At 43.8% G+C, this 26,829-nt stretch overlaps 1 protein-coding gene across 1 annotated transcript in view; it reads left to right on the top strand.

Moving 5' to 3' along the window:
* Positions 1 to 26,829, top strand: part of PSD3 (pleckstrin and Sec7 domain containing 3) — a 162,769-nt gene that overhangs the window by 120,346 nt on the left and 15,594 nt on the right. Inside the window, exons 11-13 of the mRNA XM_014519479.2 lie at positions 10,324 to 10,523; positions 15,611 to 15,681; positions 24,556 to 24,713. Coding sequence (XP_014374965.2) covers positions 10,324 to 10,523; positions 15,611 to 15,681; positions 24,556 to 24,713 — 429 coding nt within the window. The remainder of the gene's footprint in view (positions 1 to 10,323; positions 10,524 to 15,610; positions 15,682 to 24,555; positions 24,714 to 26,829) is intronic.

Raw genomic sequence — 26,829 nt, 5'->3', positions numbered from 1 at the left:
CCCCCCCCCGCACCCTCCTGTCCAGCCCTCCTTCTGCTACTGTAAGGAAAATCGTTAATGATAGAAGGAGACTTCATTTGTCAGGAAGGAGGACATGTCATTTAGTAGGAAACTTCAGCCTGAAAAGAGAGAAATTAAATCCTCTGTTTGTTCTATGACTACATAAATAAAACAAATGTTGAATTTTTCCTTTATCTTTCAGCACATTGTGTTGGAACCACTGAATGGAAACACAAGTCTTGGATTGAGTTTCCTGCCGTTAGGTTGTCTAGTGTTGTTCCTCTGAGCTATGGATAACTTGACAATAATCTGATATTAAAGATAATTAATTGAACAAGGTCTGATCTATTTCCCTCTAGCTGGTTTTGACAAGCTACTGCTTTACTAGAACTCAGTACAGAACATGAGCAAGAACTTCTTTTCCAGCCACATTTTTACACTACATGTAAAGTTCAGGAACTAATTACTATCAGAAGATTGTAGAGGCAGATAGTATAGAATCATAGAAAATGAGGGTTGGAAGGGACCTCAGGAGGCCATCTAGTCCAACCCCCTGCCCAAGGCAGGCCCAGCCTCAAGTAGATCATCCCAGCCAAAGTTTTGTCTAGCTGGTCTTAAAAACCTCCAAGGATGGAGATTCTACCACCTCTCTGGGTATCCTTTTCCAGTGCTTTACAACCCTCCTAGTGAAAAAATTCTTCCTAATATCTAACCTAAACTTCCCTTGCTGCAACTTGAGGCTATTGCTCCTTGTTCTGTTATCTGTCACCACTGAGAAGTCTAGCTCCATCCCCTTTCATACGAGCCTTCAGGTAGTTGAAGGCTGCTATTAAAGCTTCTCAGTCTTCTCTTTTGCAAGCTAAATAAGCCCAATTCCCTCAACTTCTCCTCAGAAGGCATGTGCCCCAGGCCCCAGACCATTTTTGTGGCTCTCCACTGGACTCTTCAGTTTGTCCACATCCTTTCTCTAGTGGGAGGCCCAAAACCGAACACAATACTTCAGATGTGGCCTCACCAGTGCTGAATAGAGGGGAATCATCACTTTCCTTGATCTGCTGGTAACACTCTTGCCAATACAGCCCAGTATGCCATTTGCCTTCTTCGCAACAAGGGCACACTGTTGGCTCATAAACAGCTTACTGTGCACGATACCCGCCAGGTCCTTTTCTGCAGAGCTTCTGCCCAGCCAGTCAGCCTCCAGCCTGTACTGGTGCATGGGGTGGTTCCATCCTAAGTGCAGGACTTTGCACTTGTCCTTATTGGACCTCATGAGATGTTTTGGTCCAATCCTTCAATTTGCCTAGGTCTCTCTGAATCCTAGCCCTACCCTCCAGCATATCTACTACTCCTCCCAGCTTGGTGTCATCTGCAAACTTGGTGAGTGTGCATTCTATAACCAGGGTCAACAAGGGACTAGACAAATTTAAGGTATTAATAGGTAGTTATATGCATTGAATTAATAGATATTAAACAGAATAGTCAAAGATGCATCCTCGGCATCTCTGACCCAAAGATGGTGGATGCTAGGGAGTATAATATACTCTAGATATACCTGGTTCAGTGCTTTCCCTTTAATGCATCTACTCCTGCCACTGTCAGAGATAGGACACTGGGCTAGATGGACCATTGATCTGACCCACTATGGCGATCCTTATGTTCATGTTAATTGACATTTTTCCATGTTTGATTTCTCTGCAGTATGGATACACCCTAGCCTGGTACTCTTTTCAACTAATAGTCAAAGAAAGGGGTCATGTTCTGTAGTAGTTGTGGTTATGAGAGATGGTCACTTGTTCAGGTCCATACACTTGAGGACATGGGTCCCATCACTATTAAAGCTCAGTTTCAAGCAGAGCAATATTTATGCATTGTCTGTCCTTTTCTCTGCTTTGGAGGATTTAAAAGAGGGGTCCCATCACTCAGCTCTGTGTCCTCCATTAGGATGTTACTTGGAATCTATGCAGCTAATCAGCTGTAAGAACCCTAGCTATGATACTAAGTGATCATACTGAATTCACTTGCATACTGCTGCACCTCCTCTGCCTCCTCCCCACCAAAAAAATCAGCCCTCCTAAACTGGGGTGTCTCTCCTAAGCAGGGAAGCTAATTTGTCTTTGCTGGAAAATTAGATGCAGGCAGAAGCTGCTGCAAGATGGTTGCTGTGCTCCCTCTGCCAGTGTCAGGGAAGGAGGGCAGTGGAGTTCACCCTTCATGGTCAGAGCAACAGCATTAACCCTCTCGCCTCTCCAGCCACTTCAGTCAGGATCCCCTGCAGTTAGCATTTAGCCATGACTGGAACAGTCGTCTTATTCTTTCTGCCTTCCCCAACCAAGGGGTGTGCCTTATTTGGTGGCATGTGAAATGCAAGAAAATATGGTGTTTTCTTTTTTGAGCATCGCTTGCAGATATCCCCATGCTTGGTAATTAAGAAACAGGCCCAAGACCCAGAAGAAATTACTTTGGGGCACCTCACATGAGTAAAGTTTACAGGAGTCTTCTCTCAAATGGAATCTCAGGTCTAGAATAGTGTTGTGTATAGGAGCCTCTTGTGTCAGACCTTCTGTATCCCAGCAGCAGAGACATGCACTTGCAGCTGTCTTAGACCTTGTGGAATGTTCTAGGAGACCTGTTGGTATCAGAATTTCATCTAGTTCTTGGCAAGAGAATACGCAGAGTCGAATCCATTTGGACAGTTTCCAGGTGGAAATTGACTGCTTCAATCAAGATGATTTACGCAATAGCTCAGTTCTGTATGGATAGGCAGGGCAAAGCAGTTTCTGCTGATAATGAGCTGGATTTGGGGAAAAACACAGGCAGGCTATGCAGTGAAGATACAAATCAGAGACCCCTTACCGTCAGAATTTGGGATTTAGGTCAAGGGTCTCCTTATCTGTAGGGAATACCAGCTATGAATGTTTTTCTTGCATGCTGTCTATGCTGATGTCAGAACAACTTCCAGCACCAGAGGATGTCAGGCTCAAATTATGGTTCCCTTCATTTAGAGCTGGACTTGGAGCACCGACCCTGTGTAGGGGGAGCTGGAGCCTCCCCCTTTCTGTATAGCTGTGCAGTTGTTGTTCACTCTGGGGCCCATTGCTTGGGCCCCAGAGTGTGCAAGGCGGCTCATTCTGAAAGGACAGAGGTGCTGGCTCATTCTCCCACTCTCATACACTGGTCTGCAAGAGAGAGATTCCCAGTGTGTCCACCTGTCAGCTCCATCATAATGGAATGGACTGGCCCTCAAGGAGCAGCCCTTTGCCATTGCTGGTGAAGCTTTTGGGGTGGTAGGCCAGTCAGGAGAGGGGTGTTGTGGGGGAAAAGACGAAGAGACATCCCAGCATAGATGTACTCTGGACTTTCTGCTGGTGATGAAATGCTGTTAATCTGGTCAGAGCCTCCTTAATGATTCAAGGTTCTGTTTCCGTGGGCTACACAAGGGTTTAAGAGCTTACAGCAATCATTACTGGGTGGATTAACGGCCATCAATAAGTCCTTGGGCAGAGAAGGCTGAGACAGTGATAAATTACACCTGGGGGGGAGGCTGCTACATGATTCTTATCTTGTTCTTTATTATTCATTGCTAACTAGACTTGTTCTTATCCTAAAAGCCATGTGTCCACAGCGCAATTACATGGCTTGATCCAAGGGCCTTGGAGGACAGTGCAAAGGCTGTCACTGCTTTTTATGCCCAGGTCAGTCAGATACAGCCAGAACCTCTTCAGTCCTGCTTCCCATGTGCCTTAACAGTTATATACCAATTTCATTTAATAGTGGAAACATTTCTTTATATTTCTATGAGCATGGCAGGGTAAGTAAAGCTCTGGGAAGTAATGCTGATCGCTTTCTTCCTCCTGCCTCATCTACTACAAACTATTAACTTGGTTCCAAATACAAGTTCACCTGGCTGTCAAACTGAAACATATATTGTGATTTGGAAAATATACAGATTGGATCTGACACTCAGAACTAATAAATATGGGATCCTGTGTCTTTTTTTTCTTTTCTTTTTCCCCCTCCCCTTTGGAGCTCCTCTACCAGGGAATATTCTCCCTTTATTTTAAATGCTCAGTTTTCCCCTTGCCTGAAATATCATTTGGTTTCCTGGAAGAGGAGAAGTGCCACAAAGATCAGTAAATGTGGTTATTATGGTCTTTTCTCTTTTCCCTTCTTCTGTATTTGCATATTTAGGCCTTTACAAAACATACTTCCATATCTATGTGAGCTGTTTTTAAAGTTCAGCCTGTATTTCAGAGGGTGTAGGGGAAAAGAGTGTAGTCTGACCATGTATATAGATGGAAAGTAATTTTGCCTTGTGTTTCTTTGTCAGTGGAACTGTATAGATTCTTGTTTTCTAGGGTGGGAGAAGAGAAATAACAGCAAATGTAGACGATGAAATCCTGGTTTTATTGATGTCAGTGACAAAACTCCTGGTGACTTCAGTGGAGCCAGTATTGAATAACTCAAATTTATCCTGGGTGTAACTGCAATTAGGTCACTTGAGTTTTACCTAGGCCTAATTCTTCCTAATAAGTGATGTGACTTCCCATCATTCTGTAGACTTCAGCTTCCCCAAAGCCCCATGTGATTCTTGCATGTTCAGATGTATAGTAGGATGTTAACATCTCAAGAGAAATGTGAAGTTTACCTTGCTCTATCTTAGAGGTGGAATAATATAAAGTTGAATACATCTCATTTCTGTGCTATTGAGATAGAATGCAGAGATAAACATTATTTTTCCCCACTTCTTGTCAGGTGATGTTTGCTTCTGTATGCAGGCAGTAGAAATAACAACCTCATAGAACTGTATGTATGGAGGCACAATATTAAAATATGCAAGGCTTAAAGCATTGTTTATAGTAGAAGCTACTGTAAAATCATTGCATGCATTAAATGTCTGTGGGCCATTTCCAAAAAAAGGGAGGCAGGTACCCAAAACAGGACTAAGATAGATTTTTAGCATCTAAGTTCACAATGGCAGTCCAAAAACTTTGTCTTGCTGCTGCTTAAGCCTGGTGGCTCTTCAAAATACAAGGCGCATCCCTGCATAACCCAAAAGTCCCTTAGGTACCTGCAGCTCTGCCTTCTCTGTCTATTCAGGGGTCATCAACCTCTCTGTACATGGTCCCCACTTCTGATCTAACCCTGCTGTATTACACCTTGACACATCCTACTTTGCTGCACTTTTAGATCTTCCCAGCCTACAATTCAGCTCTGCCTGTCTATTTAAGGCTCGCCCCATGACTGCTGTGTCTTGGCAAAGGCCATGCCCCAAGATGCTGCTCTGTCTGCAAGCCCTTCTCTAAGAGGAACTATAAGGCGATAGAGGTGACACTGAAATTCTTCCTCTTAGCAAGATCCATGCAAGCAGTGCCCCACTCAAGCAGACCCTCAGAGAAGCTCCTGATGCTGCATCTGTTTCATCAGACCAGTGGTCTGGTGAGCTACAATGTACTTCTCAGGTCCACAGCTGCATTGCCTAAGTCCTACTACTCAGCCACACTGGTGCAAATAGTGCCAGTGAACTTAAAGCTGACATAGCTGACATTGATCCCCCACCCACCATTAGAACAAGGCTGGAAGGCCTGTTCTAAAACTGTGTGTAGCTATATCCCTGTGAGGATGCGGAGTGCATCTTGATCAACCAAGAGGTCAAAGTAAGTAGTCTATAGAGATGCCAAGAAAATCCTGATACTGTTAGTTGATTATTAACCAGCCATATCAGCCAACACAAATCCAATAACCAATTTACAGGAATGCAGCTGGGCAGCATGAAGAACAGCTCCCTGCAGGTAAGTCTGTGGAGGGGAAGGAGGATGGGGGAGGGAAGGGGCGTGGTGGGGGCAGATCGAGGCCCTCACGGTGAGGGAGGGAGTGGGGCTGGGGAGGCTGCCCAGCCAGGGCAGTGAATGGGGCCGGGGTGGGGCATGGGACAGAGCTGCAGGCAGCTTGTCCAGGTGATCAGTGTCCTGGTGCTTACAAATGGTGGCAGCAGCGCTTGAGCTAAAGCTTGTCAAATGAGCTTTATTGCAAGCGCCACCACCACCATTTTTGAGCATGGAGATGCTTTTTAGTGGAGCTGACTGGGGCAAGGGTGGATGTTGGCTGCCCACTGTGGGCTCAGGGCTCTCCTCTCTGCTGCCTTTCTCTTGGGAGCCCCATGCTAGCCATGTGTCCCTTGCCTAGAAAGGCAGCAGAGTAGAGATCCCTGAGCCCACAGTGAGCAGCCCGCATCTGCCCCTCACACAAATTGGGGGTGGGTGGGGGGTGGGGCACATGCCCCTTGGACTAGCTGCCATGGCTCTGTCCTGTTCCCTGCCCTGCCCCCTGGTCCCATTCACTGTTCTGGCTGGGCAGCGCTGCCAGCCCCTGCCCATGCCTCACTCCTTTCCTCACCATGGGGGCCGTGATTTGCCCCCCACACCATACCCCTTCCTTTCCCCTCCACAGATTTACTTGCAGGGCACTGCTCCTTGCTGCATTCCTGGCCATATGCATGTGTGTGGCTGCGCACATGCACGTGGCATCCAGGGACCCTGGCCAGAAGGCATATTGTATTTATCAGTGACATTTTTGGCTACACCTGCCAAAAAAAGTGAGAGCTGATAATGCTAATTTTCCTTTTCTTGATGCCGATCCGATATGCAACAGATATATCAGTGTACCTCTAGTAGTCTCCCTAAGAAACCACCTTACACATACACATTCAACAACTCACAGCAATGAGGCTGTTATGCAAAGCTCCCTCTCCCCTCCTTAGGGGCCTACACACGTGCTCACAGATAAAAGAGCAGTGATGCATAACTTCAAAAGACAAAGGAAAACCAGGTCTTCTTCCTCTCTGTCAGGAAGCTATGTGTCTCTGGAACCGGTGCATCTGTCGTCATGTTATTCTGGTAGCTCTGTACTGCCTTGGTCTCCAGAACACCTTGCAGATGACCCCAGATGAGATCTGTTCAGGAGCCACAAGAGGCCCTGGAATAAAGCCTGAGCACTATGGTTGCCACCCTAGAAAGGGAAATTCTTGCAAGCAGAAATGTTTGCAACATGTTACAACATCCAATACTAGCTTCCCCTCAGACACTTCTCTAATCCTTTGGGCACCTGTTCTGATGTTCCCCTTTCTACCCATTCATGAGTGGGGTTTGTTCCTGACCCTTTGTCTCTGGTTATCAAACACATCTCATCCCTTGTTCTCGTTGCATTGTAGCATACCAGTTCCTGTTTCTCGGAGTGCTAACAGCACTGGTCTTCTCCCTACTTCGTTCGTTATCCCTTTTGTGGCTGTTACAGACCACAGCTTACACCCCATCACACCATGATATCCCAAGCTTGGAGAAAACTGAGACAGGATGCAAGCTGGATTGAATGAGACTATTTTCTGCAGTGCAAAGCATCTTACTTCACTGCTGGAAACCCTCAATTAGGCTGGTTGAAGAGATTCTCTCAGCGATGCAATGTCATCTTTTGCCAGCAGCAGCCTCAGCGCTGCTTATACTGCATTGCTTCCTTCCTTTGAAGTACTTTGTCTTGTCCTTGGTTTGGTACAAGAGTACCTGGCAGTGATAGCTCTGCATCCTCATCTGTATTGCTTTCTGACACATTATGGTAGCACAGTTCCTAATGAGATTTGGACACTGGTTCAGACCAGTCTTCTCCTTGGGACCACATCTCAGTGTTGAGGGAACTCAGAAGGTGTTTCTTGCTCCCTTTGAACCACTCACTATCTGCTCATTTTATCATCTATAAGTGAAGACAGAAGAGGTCTTCACATCAGCTAGGAAGATAAGGGAAATTCATACCTCCACAGTGAGATACCTACTACAAAAAATCACCTCTGGTTATCCTGTCAACCAGCCTGTTTACCTCTGCTGTTCTTTCCCCAGCTGAATTAATTCTTTCCTCAACTACCCAGAGTGAAAAGAGAGTTCCCACATTGGGCATTGTGAGAGTATTATTCTTTTGCTTTGTTAGGACATGACAATACAGGTGTGCCCACAGGCCTGTTGCGGTGGTTGTACATCAAGTTAAGGGACCACTTATGCCTTAAATGGGTCATAAATGCTGCGAGGACTAATCCACTCTAAAGATTAGAGTTCTTTCCACATGAGCTCCAGTTTGAACTACAACTTGCTAGAGAAACATCAACAGATTGGATAGGCACAGAGTACTGCAACCTGAATTTTGATCCACACTTTTATTACTCATTATTTGTCAGTGCAAGTTTCCAAATAGATGCTTGTTTTAATACAAACAGGCTAGTCACTCTTCAAGGAGTCCTCAGTTTGCCTGCCTTATGGCGTCAGGTTGACCACTTATTAATTACTACAAGTCAAGTGTGTGTGGACATTTGCTTGAAAAAGACAGTACAGTTTGTCATCCCAAATGTCCTGTGGTTCTACGAAATATGTATATCAGTGAAAGAACAGAGTGGTAGTTTTAACTGCCCTGCCTCTTCTGTCTTGTGGTATACTGAGAAGGTTCTTAGAGCACAAGGGTTGTCCCAAGGGGCACTGCTATTTAAAATAATTCAAATTCTTGGTCATGAGATGCTGGCATATGAAGAATAGGACCTATATCATAGAATCATAGATGTAGGGTCAGAAGGGGCCTTGCAGATCTTCAAGTCTGACTCCCTGCCTGGGCAGGAGGAAACTGGGCTCAAATGACCCCAGCCAGGTAGGCATCAAGCCTCTTCTTAAAGACCCCCAGGGTAGGAGCCAGCACCACTTCCCTTGGAAGTTGGTTCCAGATCCTAGCCACCTTTACTGTGAAGTAGTTCTTCTGGATGTCTAATCTAAACCTACTCTCCAACAACTTGTGGCCGTTATTCCTTGTTATCCCGGGCGGGCGCTAGGGGAAACAACGTCTCCCTCAAACCCTTCTGGTCCCCCCTAGTGAGTTTATAGATGGTCACCAGGTCCCCCCTCAGCCTTTTCTAGTGGAGGCTGAACAGGTTCAGGTTCCGTAGCCTCTCAGTGTAGGGTCTGCCCTGCTGTCCCCGGATCATGTGGGTGGCCCTCCTCTGGACCCTCTCCATGTTGTCCACATCCCTCTTGAAGCGGGGGGCCCAGAACTGGACACAGTACTCTAGCTGTGGCCTGACCAGTGTTGCGTAGAGGGGGAGGATCACCTCCTTGGCCCTGCTTGAGATGCACCTGTGGATGCACGATAGGGTCCGGTTGGCCCTGCCAACCGCGACCTCGCATTGTCGGCCCTTGTTCATCTTGGAGTCAGTAATAACTCCAAGATCCCTTTCAGCCTCCATGCTCTCAAGAAGGGAGTTTCCCATCTTATAAGTGTGCTGCTGGGTACTACTGCCCAAGTGCAGCACCCTGCACTTGTCAGTACTGAAACGCATCCTGTTTTTGTTAGCCCACCCCTGCAACCTACCCAGGTCTTGCTGCAGTCTTTCCCTCCCTACTAGCATGCCCACCTCACCCCAAATTTTGGTATCATCAGCAAATGTGAACAGGTTGCTTTTCACCCCCTCGTCCAAATCGCTGATAAAGAAATTGAACAGTGCGGGCCCAAGGACCTAGCCCTGGGGGACTCCGCTGCCCACTTCCCCCCCAGGTCGAATATGACCCATCCACCACCACCCTCTGAGTACAACCCTTCAGCCAATTTGCAATCCATCTGACTGTATATGGACAACACCTCTCAAAAACTACAGTCACTTGAAGGCAAGTAACTAGTCTTTCCCAGTGGTCTAGATCCTTAGATCATTCAGGTGTCTGATTTTTGACTAAGAAAAGTCATAGTGGTATGTACCAATCTAACAAGAATGTTTTCCTTCCCATCTATATGAAAGTGCCTAATGGCATCAGGCCAGATTTTCAGAAGAGGTCAACATCCAAATGTCTTCACTTTGGCACCTGAGCAAATGGGCAGATTTTCCAAGGTGGAAACAAGGGGAACAACTTGATGCTTGCTATATTTGAGCACTGGTCTGTTTATTTAGATGCCTCAATAGCAACTGAGTTATTTTGAAAATATGGTCCATAATTCAGTCAAATACTTAATAAGGCATCTAAATCCGTATTAAACTCGGTGGGATTTTTTGCTTGGTTAAAGTAAGGCAGGTATTTAAATATTTTGCTAAATCAAGGTGAGAGGTCCGAATCAAAAATGATCTGACGTTGATAGGAGTTTTGCTACTGACTTGGACAGGCTTTAGGACAATCCTATAGGTAAAATGGGCTGGTAAAAATAACCTACTAAGAGAGGAACATTTCAAAAACTGGGTAAGACACGAAACTTTGAGGCATAGGTGCATAATAGAGGCCCAGTTTTTCACCTAAACTTTATTTTCACCTATTTTAGAGATGAAGAAGAGAAAGAGAAAAAAAAATCTCACACAGATGGTACTGATGAAAAGGATAATGGCTCCCACCCAAAGGGTGTCAATCGGATTGGAAATTCCAATAACCCATTCCTAGATATTCCCCATGACCCCAATGCTGCTGTTTATAAAACTGGATTTCTGGCTCGGAAAATCCATGCAGATATGGATGGAAAGAAAAGTGAGTACCTATTCTTTTATCTCTTTGTGCTGCTCAGTAGTAAAAGGCCTTAGGCCCATAGGCAAGGACACTTCTGTTGCATCAGGGGATACTGAAGGAAGAAGAAACAAAATAGGGTTTTGATTATCACAGCAGAAAATAATATTATCAGGCAATTATGAGGACTGTTATGTGGCCAGTGGCCTAAAAAGTTAATGATACATACATCCTTTTGCAGTTGCTTTGTTGCATTTGCACAATGAAATGTAGTGTTGGACAATAATGTTCATCTTTTGTGCTTAAAGAAAATGAAGTTTGTAGTTTACAAAGCTGAAAGCCGTTTCATCTGAAGTACCTAGAGGTTATTTATATGTCTTTTCTATATGTGATACCAAATTACAATAACAAACATTTAAGGATTTTGCCCTCATTCAGCTATAGAGAAAAAAACTGTTCTTACCCCTTGAAATCAATTTGCAGCCACACTGGGGCTCACATCTGTCACTAGATAACCAATTAGTCAATTCCCACAGATATTTATTGATCTTTCAGAGTAACCCTTTAGTTTAGGATAGAGGTGGCCAACCTGTAACGCAGGGGCTGCAAGTAGAATGCGCAGCCTTGTGGGTCACTTGGCAGACCTGGGAGAGGACAAGAGCACAGGGGCAGATAGGGTAGGAAGCATAAAACCAAGCAGCAGATTGAACAGGAAACACAGGGCATGAAGCAGAACAACAGACTGGATAGGAAGCAAGGGAGGGAACAGAAAGGAGAGCAGTTAATCAGGCAGAGGAAGAGAATTGGAGCGGTACTCAGGGATAGTGTGGGACTAATTTGTGGCATGCCTGCCAAAAAGCTTGACCCCTGCTGGTCTAGGAGGTCATTCCTTATTAGTGGAGTATAATTCTCCCCTTTAAATTAGGCATTGCACCCTTTCATATATATGATGTTATATATACAGTAACTCCTGGCCCCCTCTCCATAATAAATCTGCAGCTATTCCAGGTTACATTTGTTGCTTATAATGTCGTTTCCTTTTTTTTCTGTCCCAATAATGAAGGAAGAATTATCGAGGACCTCTTATTTATGTGTCTGTATTTATCATGTTTGCAGTTTTTTATACTGTGGTTAGTAACAACATCTGTGTTTTTCCCATTTTTTATTAATGTACACCTCATGTTGATTCACATTATATTTGTTGGTATTAAGACGGGAAACAAAACCTGACATTATTACAAATTGTGAATGCCTGCAACTCTTTTTCAAAACAACTCTTGCATGACTCTTGGAGGACTGGTCTTTGGATATGGCTACTCAGTACAAGGCATAACCATGCAGTGATACTCTATGCTGGGTACAGAACTCAATATAACCACATGAGCAAAACACGATCCCTGCTTCTCTGCAGAGCTAATTAGCTCAGGCACCGTGCCATGACAATGTGCTATCCTGTTTCTGGTTCTGGAGCGAGAGTGTGCAGAGCTTGCTTGGGTATCTCTGCATGGCACTGCCTTGTGTGTATATATTCCTGCAGGTCACAGGTAGCTTGTGGGGGAGGTCTCCACACAGTATTGCATTCTGATGTGTAGGTATACACTTAGTACCTACATGTTAAGACTAGCATTTGCAGTCAGATTTCTAAAATTAAGCACTTTTACCTATATTTAAGTTCCTAAATGTAAGGTACCTTATTCTTCCTGATGAACTGATGATTTTAACAGATTCTGAGTGAACATTTTGACTTAATATCCTACCGCAGGTTTGTTAGTGCTGTCTGTCCCCTGTAGTGACTCTTAATGAATAATTGTGTGCTTGCCTTTGTTGTGTTATCTGTTTACAAAAGACTTCTTGTTTAATGGACTGAATTTTAGGGTTCCTGTGGCAACCATACCCAATTACGATAAAGGCATGGGGGCAGAATCTTCCCAGTTCACTCTGCAGTTTAGAGCCAAAGTCCCATTGAGTCAGTGGGTCTTGGGCTTCAAAGTTGCAAAGGCATTTTTGAAGAGTTTACTTTTTAGCTTTTGATCACCCTAGAGAAAGTACAGCTTAGTTTTAAAGGTTACTGTGAAGTTTTTATCTGTTTTTCTGGAGTTGCTACAGGGCAGTGTTAAAGTGTAGAAGCCACAAACATGGCAACCTGATTAAAGCCTCTGATTTTCTTCACAGAGAGAAAATACTGAACAGGGAAGGGCTCTTGACTTAGCTGAGGAAAGCATAACAAAAAGCAATAGCTGAAAGCTGAAGCTAGACAAATTCAGATTAGAAATTAGGCAGAACTTTTCTTATGAGCCAAGATAATTAACCATTGGAACAAACTCCCAGGGGAAGTGGTACATTTTATCTGTTGGTATCTTCCAACCCAGACTGGGATGCCTTTGATTAAATTCAGGAGTGGCTTGGTGAAGTGTCATGGCTGTGATATGTTGGAGCTGATTGAAAGCTTCATTTTGTCCTGAATCTCCCTAAACTTATGAATTGTTCATATTTGTACACTGGCATGTTTAAATATCCACTAAGTCTAACTTTAACTCTGAATTTTCCAGATTTGTAATGTCTATTTTGGATTACCATATTTACTCAGATACATGATGAAGTTTTCTCCCCAATCAGCATGGGAAAAAAGCCCCATGTCTTACATTTGTATACAAAGAAATCTCATTAAATACACTGTCGATCATTAAACTACTGCCAGAAGCAGCATGTGCTCAGCAATGGAAACCATCTATGACGTTGATTAAATACAGCTGAATTTGAGGATGGCTATAAAACACATGGCCCACACTGGGCAAACGTACTGATGGGAACCTTTAAAAAAATGTTGGCCTTTAAAAATAATGGGCAGGTGTTCCCTCCACAGGGAACTGGCACTGGTCCTGGTTATATTGTAATACCAGGCTCGCACCAGGCGGACCAGAGCCAACCCTAACTCCTTTTTTGATTTACTTACATTTGATCTTAGCCAAAAAGATCAAGACATTGATGAGAACCTACTGCAAGGATAGGTTAGTGTAGCTGATATGAATGAGATATATGGTAGTGCCCAGTGAGCTCAGTCCCCCTCAGTGCTGAATTTTTTTCGAGTCCTGGTGGGCCACTATATGGCATACATTTTGACTTCTTCAGTTCCACAGCTGAGCTGCACTTTTCTTTTCCATTTCCAATAATTATGTTTACTACCCTTAAATGCCTGGCAAACATCACCAAATGGGGCCCCAAGCAGTTCCCCCAGAATCCTTCTCTCATCCCCTCTCTCAGCCTGCCACTTATGATTAGTGTTGCCCTACTCTCTATGAGGTGGAGCTGGACCAGGTTGTCCTGCGCCTCATCTGCATACACAGTTTTTGGAGGATTCCAGGATTCATGACAAGAAAATCTAGTTCCAGTCATGAGTGGTGGGGCTAATTACCACATGGATCCCTTGTGGGGAGTATTTGGAGTACACACACATACTGAGCAGTGCTGAGTTTTGGGGTCAATGTGGCTGATTAATGTTTACTTTGGTGGGACCCAGCCCAGTGAACTATATGGTAAATAATGAGCCTTTTTGCTCTAGACTAATATCATGCATAGTTTATATGGTAGCTAAGTAGGTACAAAACAATGCTTAAAAGTCTGTTTGTGGCATATGTGTGCTAAAACTTGCAGCAGTTTCAAAAAAAGTAACATGCATCAATTCTGAATGAGCTAAGACTCTGAGTACTATATGCAAATTACTATAGGTATGCCTATTTCAAGGTCAGTGGGTGCATCTACACGTGCAATTCATGCGCATGAATAAACTCCAGAGCTTGTTACCCCAGTTTACTGCTCCTGGAGTGTGCTGTTCGAATTTGTGCAGGGAAGCAATACAATCTGGAGTAATAAGCTCCAGAGTTTATTCATGCGCAGCATGTGGAGCAGAGTCAGAGCAGCCTGGGCTGGCAGGAGGTCCAGGGGTGAGCTTGGGGCTGCTTTCACCAGCTCAGCATGGGGAAGGGCAACCTGGTCCCCACCTGGGGCTGATTCCCTCTGCTCAGCATGCTGCGGAAGGGCTGGCTGGGGCATGATGCTGCTTCAGCATGGGTGTGTTGAAGCACCCTCATGCTCGAGCCAGCCAGGGCAGCGTCTACATGTGCACTGCTCTGGAGTTTTTTACAAATACTATTCTGCTGTAGAGTAAATTAATTTACTGTGGCCTAATAGGGGCAAACATGTAGACGCATGATGTTTATTGCACAGCAGATTAGTCAACTGCACAGTAAATATCTCACGTAGATATGCCCAGTGTTTTCAGATTTTCTCCTAACTTCCATGTGCTCAGGGAGAGCAGGGTCTGACAATAAGAAGAGGGAGAAGGGGCTGTGGCGGGGAAGAAGTTGGGGGGTGGGCAGAGGGCAATGGGATACCTGACCCCTTAGATTTATTTTCCCTGCTGTAGCAGTGGGAGGGGGACAGATTCATGGCAAACCTTCAATAATTAGATTCTATACTTGACACATTATGACAAATTAATACATTTTCCATATATAGGATCTAATTATTGGGGAGGGTCATCTTATATTTGAGAAAATATGGTAATTCTATCATTTAAGTCGCTTTCATTTTATCTCTTGCTTAATGTAGAATTTTCTTTCTTCCTTTTTCTGGGTTTTTAATCAGATTCCATCTTTTTCACTGTTTCTGCAAGCTCTGGAAGATGCAGGAGGACAGGAAGGAGTGAGACCTCACTGCCAGCATTGTTGTTGGCAGCTGCAAGAGGAAACGATACTTCTTTGTGCCATGCCCTACTGAGCACTCAGTGGTGGTCATGAGTGGTGCCTGCCAGTGGAATCCAGAAGAGGCACACTCCTGCTGCTATCAAGCTTGCAAACTCAGAGAGACACCTATGTTGTGTGTGCTTTCTGCATGAGCCTTGATGCCTACTGAGCCTTCGCCGGCCTGTAGCTGTGACTTCTGTTTCCCCCTACAGCAGTCACTGAGCTGTCACAATGGCTAGCCACATGCTTCTTTGAGTAGCAGAATACAGAAAAGTCTTCGTTCAGGCCTAATTCAGGTTTCCTGTTGCTTAGACAAAGTGTAAAATGGGTTCCTGCTAAATGGGTTTCTTTGGTTTGTTTTCTCTTTAGCTCCCAGAGGGAAACGTGGCTGGAAGACCTTTTATGCTGTTCTGAAGGGAACAGTGCTCTACTTGCAAAAGGTAAAAGAAATATGTTTCTTTGGGAAGCTAATTAAAGATTAATTAATGCTATGATCCTCAGCCTTCCTTCAGATGAGCATCCCCTCTGCTACCCACACAGCATGTTTCTCATCCATAATCAGTAAAAGTACTTGAGTCACGTGTTATTCCTAACGCGCGCGTGCACACACACTTCTCTTTTCATCACCTCAAGGCCATAAGCTATTGTCCATGGTGCTGATCTGAAACTGGCCTTTTCTGTTCTAGTTCTGTTCACTAATTCAGGGGTAAAAAATGTTCTAAATTGGAGCAAAAAACTAAAATGTCTTAATTTCCTGTGGAGCAATTTAAAAAAAGTCAAGTCTGAGTCATATATGGTATAGAAATACTCAATATAATATTATATTGAAATACCAAATGTAACATAAAGGTCAGGACTAAGTGAATTGAAAAAACAACATTGCAATGATTCATTTAAATGACTTCTCTCAGAAATGTCATCAAAATGAACACATTCACATAAGAGCTTGATTTTGATTAAATAGTGGTTTCCCAGAGAAAACTATTCAGAAATATTTTGACCAGCTTCAGTTTGCGCTTTCTTCTTATGACTACTGAGCAGACAATTTTCAATGTATATAAACACTGTCTAGATTTGGTTGTGTTCTACTTCTCTCCCACCATAGCCATTTGTTTCAAAGGGACAGATTCCAAATGCCATTGACATCAAAGAGTGTCCTTTGGTTAAGTTTCATTGGTCTTTGGCTTTAAACTTTTCAGGGCAGGTACTCTATGTTCAGTACCTATTGCACTGGGGTTACTGCTCCATAATTGGGACCTTTGGATGCTGCCCTAGAATAGCTGTATAGCTGAATCTTGTATCCAGAGTATATGCTATAATGCATTACTTCAAGGTGAAGGCATTACCATATGACCATTTCTTTACACTGCCATAATAATAGTGAAACAATGCCTAGTTCTTGGCTTGTAAAAGCTAATTCTCTGCCCCTTAACTGCCACTTGGGCTGCCTCTGAGAGGACCACCAAGGACCTTGGGCCTCATTGCCTTGCTATGCCAGCCCAGCTTTGAAAAAGTTAGCAAGAGGAGCCTTTGGGAGAGGTTGAGAGGAGTAGATCCTGTGTGGGACACAGGGTATCTAGAAAAGGAGGTCATCATAGAATGATGGAGCAAGGGGAAGCTGGTGGAAGACTGAGGAGGAAATGGGGGATGGAGAAGGAATATCTTTTTGTCAGGTGGACTGGTATTAGCAAAGGGCGCCCATCAGGGTAACTAGAAACAATGGCCGCAAACTGAAGGAGAGCAAATTTAGAATGGACATCAGGAAAAAATTCTTTACAGTGAGGGTTGCCAAAATGTGAAATACGCTTCCAAGGGAGATGGTGCTGTCCCTTTCCTTGGAGGTATTTAAGAGGAGATTGGACAAACACCTGGCTGAGGTCATCTGAACCCCCCAGGGCAGGGGGTCAGACTCACTCTTTCCTGCCCAGGGCAGGGGGTTGGACTCGATGATCTAATAGGTCCCTTCCCACCCTAAGATCTATGGAATCTGTGGTGATTGTGCACTATTGTTTCTTACCCCCCGCTATTTTAGGAAAGCATGTAGTAAGAGATGATTGATCCATGCTCCAAAAAGTTTTACAGACTAAATAAAAAAGGCAGACAGAGGATAGAAAGCGAAAGTACCACAGCAAAAATTGACTTACCCAATGTCACACAGCATATCAGTGGCAGGGCTGGGAGTAGAACCCTGGCATCCTAAATCTTAATCCAGTGCCCTTTCCTGTACTCTTATCAGTGTGAGTCCCATATTATATTAACCTGAAATTCTTGACTGGTTTATCTTCGTTATCTTAAATGAATGGCAACCACCTTCCTCTGGAATTTGACTTCTGGAATAAATCGTTGTTAGCATTTGCTTCAAGAGGCAGAGCGACTACATAAAGCAATTCAGTCAATTATTAAAGTTGCAGTGTCCGTGGGGCATGATTTTATTTCTTGACATGTACCTGAAAGGGGAGGATTCACTTAATAAGCTTTCAAAAAGGAAACATGTTAAGCCTCTCCTCTCTATTTTCATATCTTAATAAAATGCTGTTATGGGTAGTGTTAAACACTTTGTATTTTGAAAAATAAATTAAATACTGGGAGTGTAGAGGGATATTTCCTGAGGACCCTTTCTTCCCCTTCATCCTTTGGAAAGTAAGAGTAATCTCCCATCTAGCTCCCAAAACAAAAATGCACTGATGGAGTTCACTTGTCTTTTGTGTCACTTCAACCCCAGTTGGCAAAGCATTAACATTCTTTTATAGCAGTTGAGTTATCATGGTGTGTTTTACTGCTTCATCCTGATTTCTTTAATGCATTTCTTTCATTCTCATAAATCCTGCAGTGAAAAATGGGGCTTCAGGAGATGTGTCAATTCATGGATTAATTTTTAATAAATCCTTTTTCAAGCCCCAAAGGACTTCATGACATGTTTGAGAATTTTGAGCTTGCTTGCCCCAAGCTTATGCACATGATACCCCTGCGCTGTCACAATTAACAATTGTCTTTTTGACTTGTCACCTGACTGAGCAGAGCTTTGCATGAACTTTCAAAATGAACCCTCAGTCTTCAGGGAGAAAGTAAATATGGGAATTATTAGCTCACATTCTTTTCTGTTTTGGGAAAAACAAAGGGTTTAAAATTAGTTTGGCAAGCTTACCAGCTCACCAGTAGCAAAGCCTACTGAGTTGTGGTTTCCTTCTGCAGTATATTATATTAAGATTATCCTGACTTCTAGGAGAGCTGTAGAAATCCTGGTTTCCATGGAAGGTAGTCTGAGAAATGTAGTGCCCTGCTACTGACCAGCTCTGTGTTCTCAGGAAAATCATTGCCTTTCCCTCTGCCTCCATTTCCCCTTGCATCTTTTGTCTTCCTCATCTCTTTGAACTCTGACATCTTCAGGCACTCTCTCCCTCTGCTTGCACAGCCCCTATCAGAGTGTAACCCCAATCTGATCTGCTCCCTCTGGATCTTCTTGGCATATAAGTAATACCTTATTTATTTGCATTTCACTTGTACATTTTTAACAAAAATTAGCCATTCAAAATGGGGATGGGCAGTATCTTAAGTGACCAAATTGATTTCTGCACCAAAATAGAGGCATGGGGATGCTGGAATGGCTGTGGGGGAGCTGTGCTCAGCTCCTAACCTCATGAAGTCAGGGTGGTGTCTACTCATCAGCATCATGCACCTTCTACCTACAGTTGCATAGCTAGTGATTTAACCCTCTCATAGCTGCTGCTTTATTAGCAGCAGTTTTAGCTGACAAGTGGACTTTGGTCCTGCTCCATGCAGGCAGTGTTCAGCTATGATTGAGCCTGTGCTGTGGCAGGTAAGATTCTGGAAAAAATCTTTTTTTCTCCTTTCTGCCTTCCAAAAACAAGGGGACATGTGGTATAGCATGTGAATAAATCTAGTAATTGTTAGATATCTTACCCTGCCAGAGGGTAACTAAGCCCCGATTATGTTCTCATGACATGGGTATGGATGTAGAAACCATTTACTATAGGGACAGAGTAGGGTGAGACTTTGCTCTTCACCAGCTGATTCATAATAACTGCCCATTTGTATGCTCTTACCCCACGGTAAGTGGTAGCTGAATTGCAGCAGTTTAGCCCTTGGACGTAAGTGACTGTGTTCTAGCTTCTGCTTAACATCAATTAAGAACATGCACATAAGCAATTACCACAGAGCAATGACATGCAGAAAAGCTCCTCCCCATTTATCTGGTGGTAAATTGTTAATATGTACATATCATATTTTTTTTACCAGTTTATCTCACTATCCCTGTTTCTTTTTAAAGACATTTTCAGCCCCAGTATCTAAGTAACTTGTATTGGGATTAGCATGGGTAGACTCAGACATTATGCCCACATATCTATTCTGTGGAATCGCTCCAGTGCTAAACTGTTGTACTGCATATTGTTTCATGTTTTAATGAGTGATTTGAAAGGGATGGTTTCTGAATCAGTGAGCAGTGAGACTGCTGGAGGGGGCTCAGCTGAAACACTTGCAATTAGCTAGCGAAATATGTCTGCACAATATTATATAAAATCAGAGATTTGACATGTTTGTGATGTCTGCCCTGTTCATGGGCATCTCCAGGCCAAGGTTAATTTCCTGCTCTCTGATTATAATCTGATAGGAATTTAGCAGAATAGGAAACTGTCACTATGTCTGTTCATTAAACTGAGCTGAAATGTGATGTGCCTATAGAAGACAGAGCTATAAGGGAAGAATGGTAATATGAACTGGCTTGCAAGAAATTTTTCCTCAGCAAACAGTGCAGTAAAGCAGGCCTTAGATTTTCCTTTTGATTCGATTTTGTTTTTGGCAATAGTGTGATATAGCATCTCTTTATAATGATATGGGCTTTAGGAATACTCCTTATAACTACTCATCAAGTAATAGAAATGAGTTGATACAAGAGAAAAGTAGGATGTAGAGTTATTGTCACAGAGACCCAAGTTAAGTGTCAGCTCAGTGGGAGTTATGGGACCTTTGAAAGGAAAGAGTTTTGGAACTATGACATGTTAACTCAATCAGTTTGTCCATGCGTTGCACAATAGCTTGTAAAAAGTAAAATACCCTGCTTTGCCTTTCTTAATCCATTTGTAATGAAGCACAGACAGTGGGTCAGCTGAAGGTAGAAGAGTCAGTTTTGATCAGCTACCCGAGAAGCCAAAATACACGTTCAGTAGGACACCAAGGAAGAACACGGCATTCACAAATACATGGGGTTCTTAATGATGTCACAGCTCCTGGCAAGTCTTCAGAACATTTCTCTTGCACTACCTCCATCTGACATGGTTTGGGCTTGAGCCAGCTGCCATCCAGGCGCTCCTATCTCTTTCAGACATTAGATCATCGGGGGGAACTTCCTTCAGTTCCTGTTTGAAAGAAATGTGTAGCTGGATATTTTCCAAATACCAGGAGCTCTTCAATATAAGTGGTCTTACAGCATGCCAGTCACACAGGATCAAGGACTTCTGTTGAAGAAGTTTGACTGCCCATTTCAACCATTGAGAGTGTTTGCACAAGTGAGACAAAGTAAAATAATTCAAAGCAATTCCAAAGGTCTTGGTCAGGGCTTTTAGGGAAGTTAACAGAGCCACATAATCCATGGTAGTGTGGGCTGCCAATCGGCCTGTTATGATTAACATGGATGTAAGAAGGGATAATACATCAGTGAAGCTTGCTCAGAAGGGGTTTAGGCCACTTCAGGGAGTCAGTACACAGTTGGAGTTGACTTGCCATCATCTTTTCAAAAATCTGTGGCAACAAGATGGGAAGTAAGACTAGCAATAGCTGTCAGGATCATTGATGTCCAGTGCCAGCTGCTTGAATGAGGGCCAGACCACCATATGCTTAAGATTTAGCCATGCTTGTTTGTCTCCATTAAACATGATTTGCAATGATCCCTATTACTTGCCACTAGCTTTCATCAAACCAGTCCCTTGAGGCAGCACCACACAAGGCCTGCTTGGTTGCCCTCCTCTGCTCGCATCTCATTTGCATGCAGACTAGGAGCCAGATCCTGTTGCACCAAGTAGGCACCTAAGTATAAGCCTATTCTACCCTGCTCTAGTCCATGAAAAACAGCCATCAGAAAAGATGGGTGTGTCCTCCTCCTATTTGTTACCTTTTTTAAATTAGTGTTAAGAGATCAGAAGGTCAAGTATAAAATGTTGATGCATCGGTATTTTTTCAGGGCCTTGAGTCTGATGGAATAGACTCACACTTAGGCAACTACCATATTTTTTGCATATACCATACCCTTGAATATAACATTCTCCCTATTTTTGCAAGGCCTCAGAAATGAAAAAAATTGTACCATGGAGTTTGGGTAAGTGGCAGAGGACTGGGGTCTCCAGAGCTGGGGGCTGGGAGCTGCATGCCAGGGCCCAAGCAATATGCTGGTACTGGGGCTGAGCAGCTTGGTAACGTCAGAGCTGGGGCCAAGTGACATGGCCCAATCTGGCATGTGGCCCAGTGGGACCCAATCTGGCATGCCAGTTCCAGAGCAGTAGGGTGGCCCAGTAAGGCCTGAGCCAGCAGGCCAGCTCTGGAGCAGTAGGGTCTAATTCAGTATACCAGCTCTGGGGTCATGTGGCCTGGCAGGGTCCAATCTAGTATGCTGCCTCGGAGGCTGTATGACCTGGTGGCGCCCTATCCAGCACGCTGGCATCAGTTGTGTGCCAGGTCTGATCCTACACACACACTGTGGAGTCGCATGCAGGCTCCAGGGCTGTGAGTTGGGTTGAACCTGGCACTGCAGCCACAGACCAGCCCCACACACCTCTGCATGGGGGCAGAAATTAATGGCAGAGGGGTGGAAAGGGAGGGAGCAGTGGCTTCCAGCACTGCAGCAATTAATACTTGCATCACTCCACTGCCCTACCCCCAAATTAATTTCTGGACCTGTAAGAAGCCCTTTTTCTTGCGTATAGTGTGCACTCCAATTTTTCCCAGCTGGTTTTGAAGGAAAAGGTGAGGGCTAAGGTGAGTATAATTAAATATGACAATCGGATGAGGTGCTAACTAAATAAAGGTTTTTAGGGGGAGTACCCTGGCATAGTAAGCATTTAAGAGCAAATTCAGGCAAAGATTATCTTGGTTCATTATATGGCCAACTAACTAGAGCAGCTAAACTGATCAGGACTCTGCAGGAGCTAGAGTGATGGAAGAGGAGGTGAGTTGCCTTCTCGCACTGCCACAGCATAGGACCATGCAAACTCCTTATGCTACATTTATTTAGATTACTTAGATTCAAAGGTGTTCTTTTGCCAGCAAAGCTCCAGTCTTCTACCATTTTATTTCAGCCATTTCAGGCAGAGGGAAAATGATCATGACTTTTATACATGGTAGGGAAGAGTGATCTGTGGGCTGGTGGATTAACTGGTGACTGCAGATTTTTATAAATGCCTGTCTGCTCCAGCAGAGCATTTGATTCAGTTTCAGCTGACTTATCGTAGGGGGCACCAAAAAGTAAGTCTGCTAGCTGTTGTGCAAATGAGCAGCTCTGTCCATATTCTGGGGCAAGTAACGATTCACTCATGGAATTGGTGTCACTCACTACACCCCCAGCACAGAACAAACGCAGCCTGTGTCCCTCAACATGATCAGCTCAGGAGGCCGCGTGGGAGAACCGCAATGAAATTGTAACCCAATGCACCAACAGGCCAGTTACCCGTCCCAGGATGATGAGTTTTCGAGAGACCCCATTTAGCAACAGCTTCTTGGGCTCTGGCTTTAGGGCAGCTTGTACATCCCCAAAACAGCGGCTCAAGCTTTCCCATGCCCTGTGGACTATATCTGCAGGAGCCGAGAGCTACGCCAATCTGTGCCAGCTGAGGACCTATTCTCTGTTTAAAGCCATTCATCTATGCTGAATTTGTCTTTCCTAGAGCAGGTCTCTGACAAATGTCCAGCACTAGATCAGTGCCTGACCAGCCCCCAGCCCAATAGCTATTGGTAATCAGGGCGACGGATCACCCAGTGCCTTCTCTGGTTTGTTTACCCTTGATCCAGGCATGGCACATTTTGTGGCAATTATGTATCATGCTGCTTAGTACTAGGAAGCTGAGAGAAGAATAAAAGACATTCAGGTTGACTAGTGTGAGCTGGTTGTAGGTTAGGGATATAGACAGGTGAAGGGCTGTTTACACCTTTGTTTAAGAAACAATTCTATCAGCTTATCCCATGGCAGCCTTGCCAGCAAATGACTTCTTCCCTTCACATGCCCCTTTCGTTACTTGGCCATGAGGTTACTTAGGCACCTGTGCCTGGTGGACTAGAGTCTTTACTTCTCGCACTGCAGTGCTCCAAATGGCACTTGGAATATTTTTTTTCACTGACAACCAGAACTATGATTTTGATGTCATTGTGGTCCTAAAGCAATCAAGAACAGAATGAGTTCCCAGGCTGAAACTTTCAGTACTGAGGAATTTAGCCTATTGTTGCTGCAGCAGCTTCAGTTATGGGCCAAGACCTCATTGTGCCATTGCTGTACAAATACAGAACAGAAAGATGGTTGTTGCCCCGGAGAACTTATAATGTACATATAAAATATGAGTACAGGACAGGGCTTATTTGAGGTGGTTGCCTAGAAGTAATCTGAAAGATCTCTTTCAGTCCTGTGTTCCTGTCAGAGACAACAGAACAAAAGGAGTGGATTGACTTGGGAGTACAAGGAAACCATGAGGGAATGTTGATCATCCTGGTGGGCAGCACTTTTAGCATGTTTGATAGCCTGACCATTGCCAGATGTTTTGTAGCATTACAGAAAAAGAGAGGTTATAAAAGAAGATACCGTGTTAGTTGGGGATTCGTTAAAAAGAGGTCCTCCCAAAGTGAAGAGGCAGCATGGGGGAAAGTCACAAAGTACTTACAGAAGCAAGTGATAGGAGCTAGTGTCTTGGGCCAGTCAGAGAAGAAAGTGAACTTCTTGATGGTGAAAGCAAGGGATAGGCCATGAAGGTCCCTGAATATTCGTTCCTTGATGTGGTAGAGAAGGGGACAGTTTGTGGAGGGATGCATAGAGGTGATTTATCCTTTTCATGATTCCATCCTTTCTGCTCTTCCCTCTTGTTGGGAAGATGATGGTAGAATTTCTTCACATCTTTTGTAGAGAGATTAAAGAATATGAAAAGGTAGCATTTTAATAGCAGGAAAGGCACATGTTTTAGGGCTGATTAAATTAAATTTCTATTTTTTAATGTTGCTGATGGCCCTATGTGAGGCAAGACTTTATTGCTTTTCTTAGGTTAAAGAAAGAGATTAATAGTATAGAATAATTTATACCGTCTTTTCATTTTTAAATCCTGCAGGATGAATATAAACCAGAAAAGGCTTTGTCAGAGGAAGATCTTAAAAATGCAGTGAGTGTACACCATGCATTAGCATCAAAGGCAACTGACTACGAGAAAAGGCCTAATGTTTTAAAGCTCAAAACAGCTGATTGGAGAGTCCTGCTTTTCCAAGCCCAGTGAGTTTGCAAATTTATTATTTTGATATGGGTGTTCAATTTATGGGAAACAAAAAGGTGGGAACAGAGGGGACCATATTTTTTAACATTCTGGGATGGAGACGAGTCAGCATAGATTTGTGACTTGAAGAGTTAAATCAAAAGCTTAAAGAGCTTTATCTTTTTAGCTAATCAAAAATAAGCCTGAGAAGTAACTTGATTATGATGTATATATACTTCACGGGGAGAAAATGCTGGGCACAGAAAAGTTCTTTAATTTAGCAGAGAAAGACGTAACAAGAAGCAGCAACTGGCAGTTGAAGCCAGATGAAATTAAAATTGGAAATAAGACGCACACCTTTAACAGCAAGGGTGATTAATCATTGGAACAAGCTACTTAGGGCAATGTTGGATTCTCCCTTCTCCTTGTGTTTTCAAAATAAAACCAGATGCCTTTCTGGGAAGTAAGTTCTATTCAAACGTAAGTTTTCTGAGCTCAGCACAAGAGTCCCTGGCTGGAATTTTCCAACCTGCACTATACATGAGGTCAGAATTGATGATTTAAAGGCTCCTGGGTTTAAAAATCTGAATCTATGCCTAAGCCCTGATCTTCCACAGAGAATTTCATGGAGCCCTCCTGAAGTCAGTGGAGCTTTGTGAGGGTACAGTAGCTTTCAAGCTACTTGTATAGGTTGTCAGCTTGACTTGGGAAGCCAAGAGTTGCAGCTTCAAAGAGATAGAGCTCACAGTAAAGGATTCTAGCTTGGTCTTAATACTTTTACTCGCAACTTTAAATATTGCTTCTGTCTCCTGACATTGAAAAAAAAAATTGGATTAAATACATTTGGTGTTGTTCTGGCCCACTTGCAGGTGGCCACAGCACATTCCTAATATACCAGGATATGATGCAGCTGTTTAATCCAGTTATAGATCCCATGGGGTGCATCTACATGAGATGTTTACTGTGGAGCTGCCTAATTAGCTCCGCAGTAAACTTTCTATGTCTACAAGTGCGGCCCTATTAGATCGCAGTAAACTGATAAATGCCACTGTAAGTTACTACTTATACATACAAGTACTATCCTGCTGCAGTGCTATTTACTGCACAGCAGTGCATGTGTAGATGCTAATGGGGCTGGCTGGGGCATGAGGGTGTTGCCTGCTGGCTAAGGCCTGCACTAAAGCACCCTAATGCCCCAGCGAGCTCCTCTAGCATGTTGAGCTGGGTCAGAGCAGCCCCAGGCTGGCAGGCTGACACCCTGGACCCCCTGCCAACCCGCTCAATGTTCTGCAGTCTCAGGTACACATATAAACGGAGCACCTGAGAGCAATAAACTTTGGCACGATATACAGAGAATAGAAGACTGAGGGGGGATTTAATAGTAGTCTTCAACTACCTGAAGGGTGGTTCCAAAGAGGATGGAGTTAACTGTTCTCAGTGGTGGCAGATGACAGAATAAGGAGCAATGATCTTAAGTTGCAGCAAGGGAAGTTTAGGTTAGATATTAGAAAGAACTTCTTCACTAGGTAGTAAAACACTGGAACAGGTTACCCAGAAAGGTTGTGGACTCTCCATTCTTGGAGGTTTTTATGACTCGGCTAGAAAAACCTTGTCTGGAATGATCTGGTTGGGGCTGGTGCTGCTTTGAGCAGGGGGTTGGACTAGATGGCCTCCCAAGGTCCCTTCCAACCCTAATTTTCTATCATTCTCTGATTAATTGCACAGGTAGATGCATCCCTGGTGTGCTAAAAAGTGAACATGTTCTTACAAGACTCACAAACTCAAGCTTGAAAGGTGCTGTAGGTTCCTTTTAGGTAGAACAAGCAGCAAAGTGAGTTTGGGAACAGTAGGCAGAGAGATGAACTCAGTCTAATACTTTAGGGTTGATTTCTGTACATGTATGATCCTACTACAAGGCCTAGTCTGATGGGGTTTTTGTCTTTCTGAAACGATTTTTGCATCTTTTTCAGCTGGTATCCTGCAAGGCATTAAGCACAGGTTTTTCTGTATGCAGTGTAGGACTACTCACGTTGCATGGAATTGTGCTCACAGGAACTGGGCTTTAGTTGGAAAAGAGAAGAAAAATGGACACATGCTTTACTTGCATGTAACTTTGTCCCAAAACAGATTTTATAC

This window comes from Alligator sinensis, unplaced genomic scaffold (genome assembly GCF_000455745.1).
Source record: "Alligator sinensis unplaced genomic scaffold, ASM45574v1 scaffold560_1, whole genome shotgun sequence".
Taxonomy (NCBI): Eukaryota; Metazoa; Chordata; order Crocodylia; family Alligatoridae; genus Alligator; species Alligator sinensis.
The sequence above is the reverse complement of the archived record's forward strand: the minus strand, read 5'-3'. Positions and strand labels throughout refer to the sequence as shown.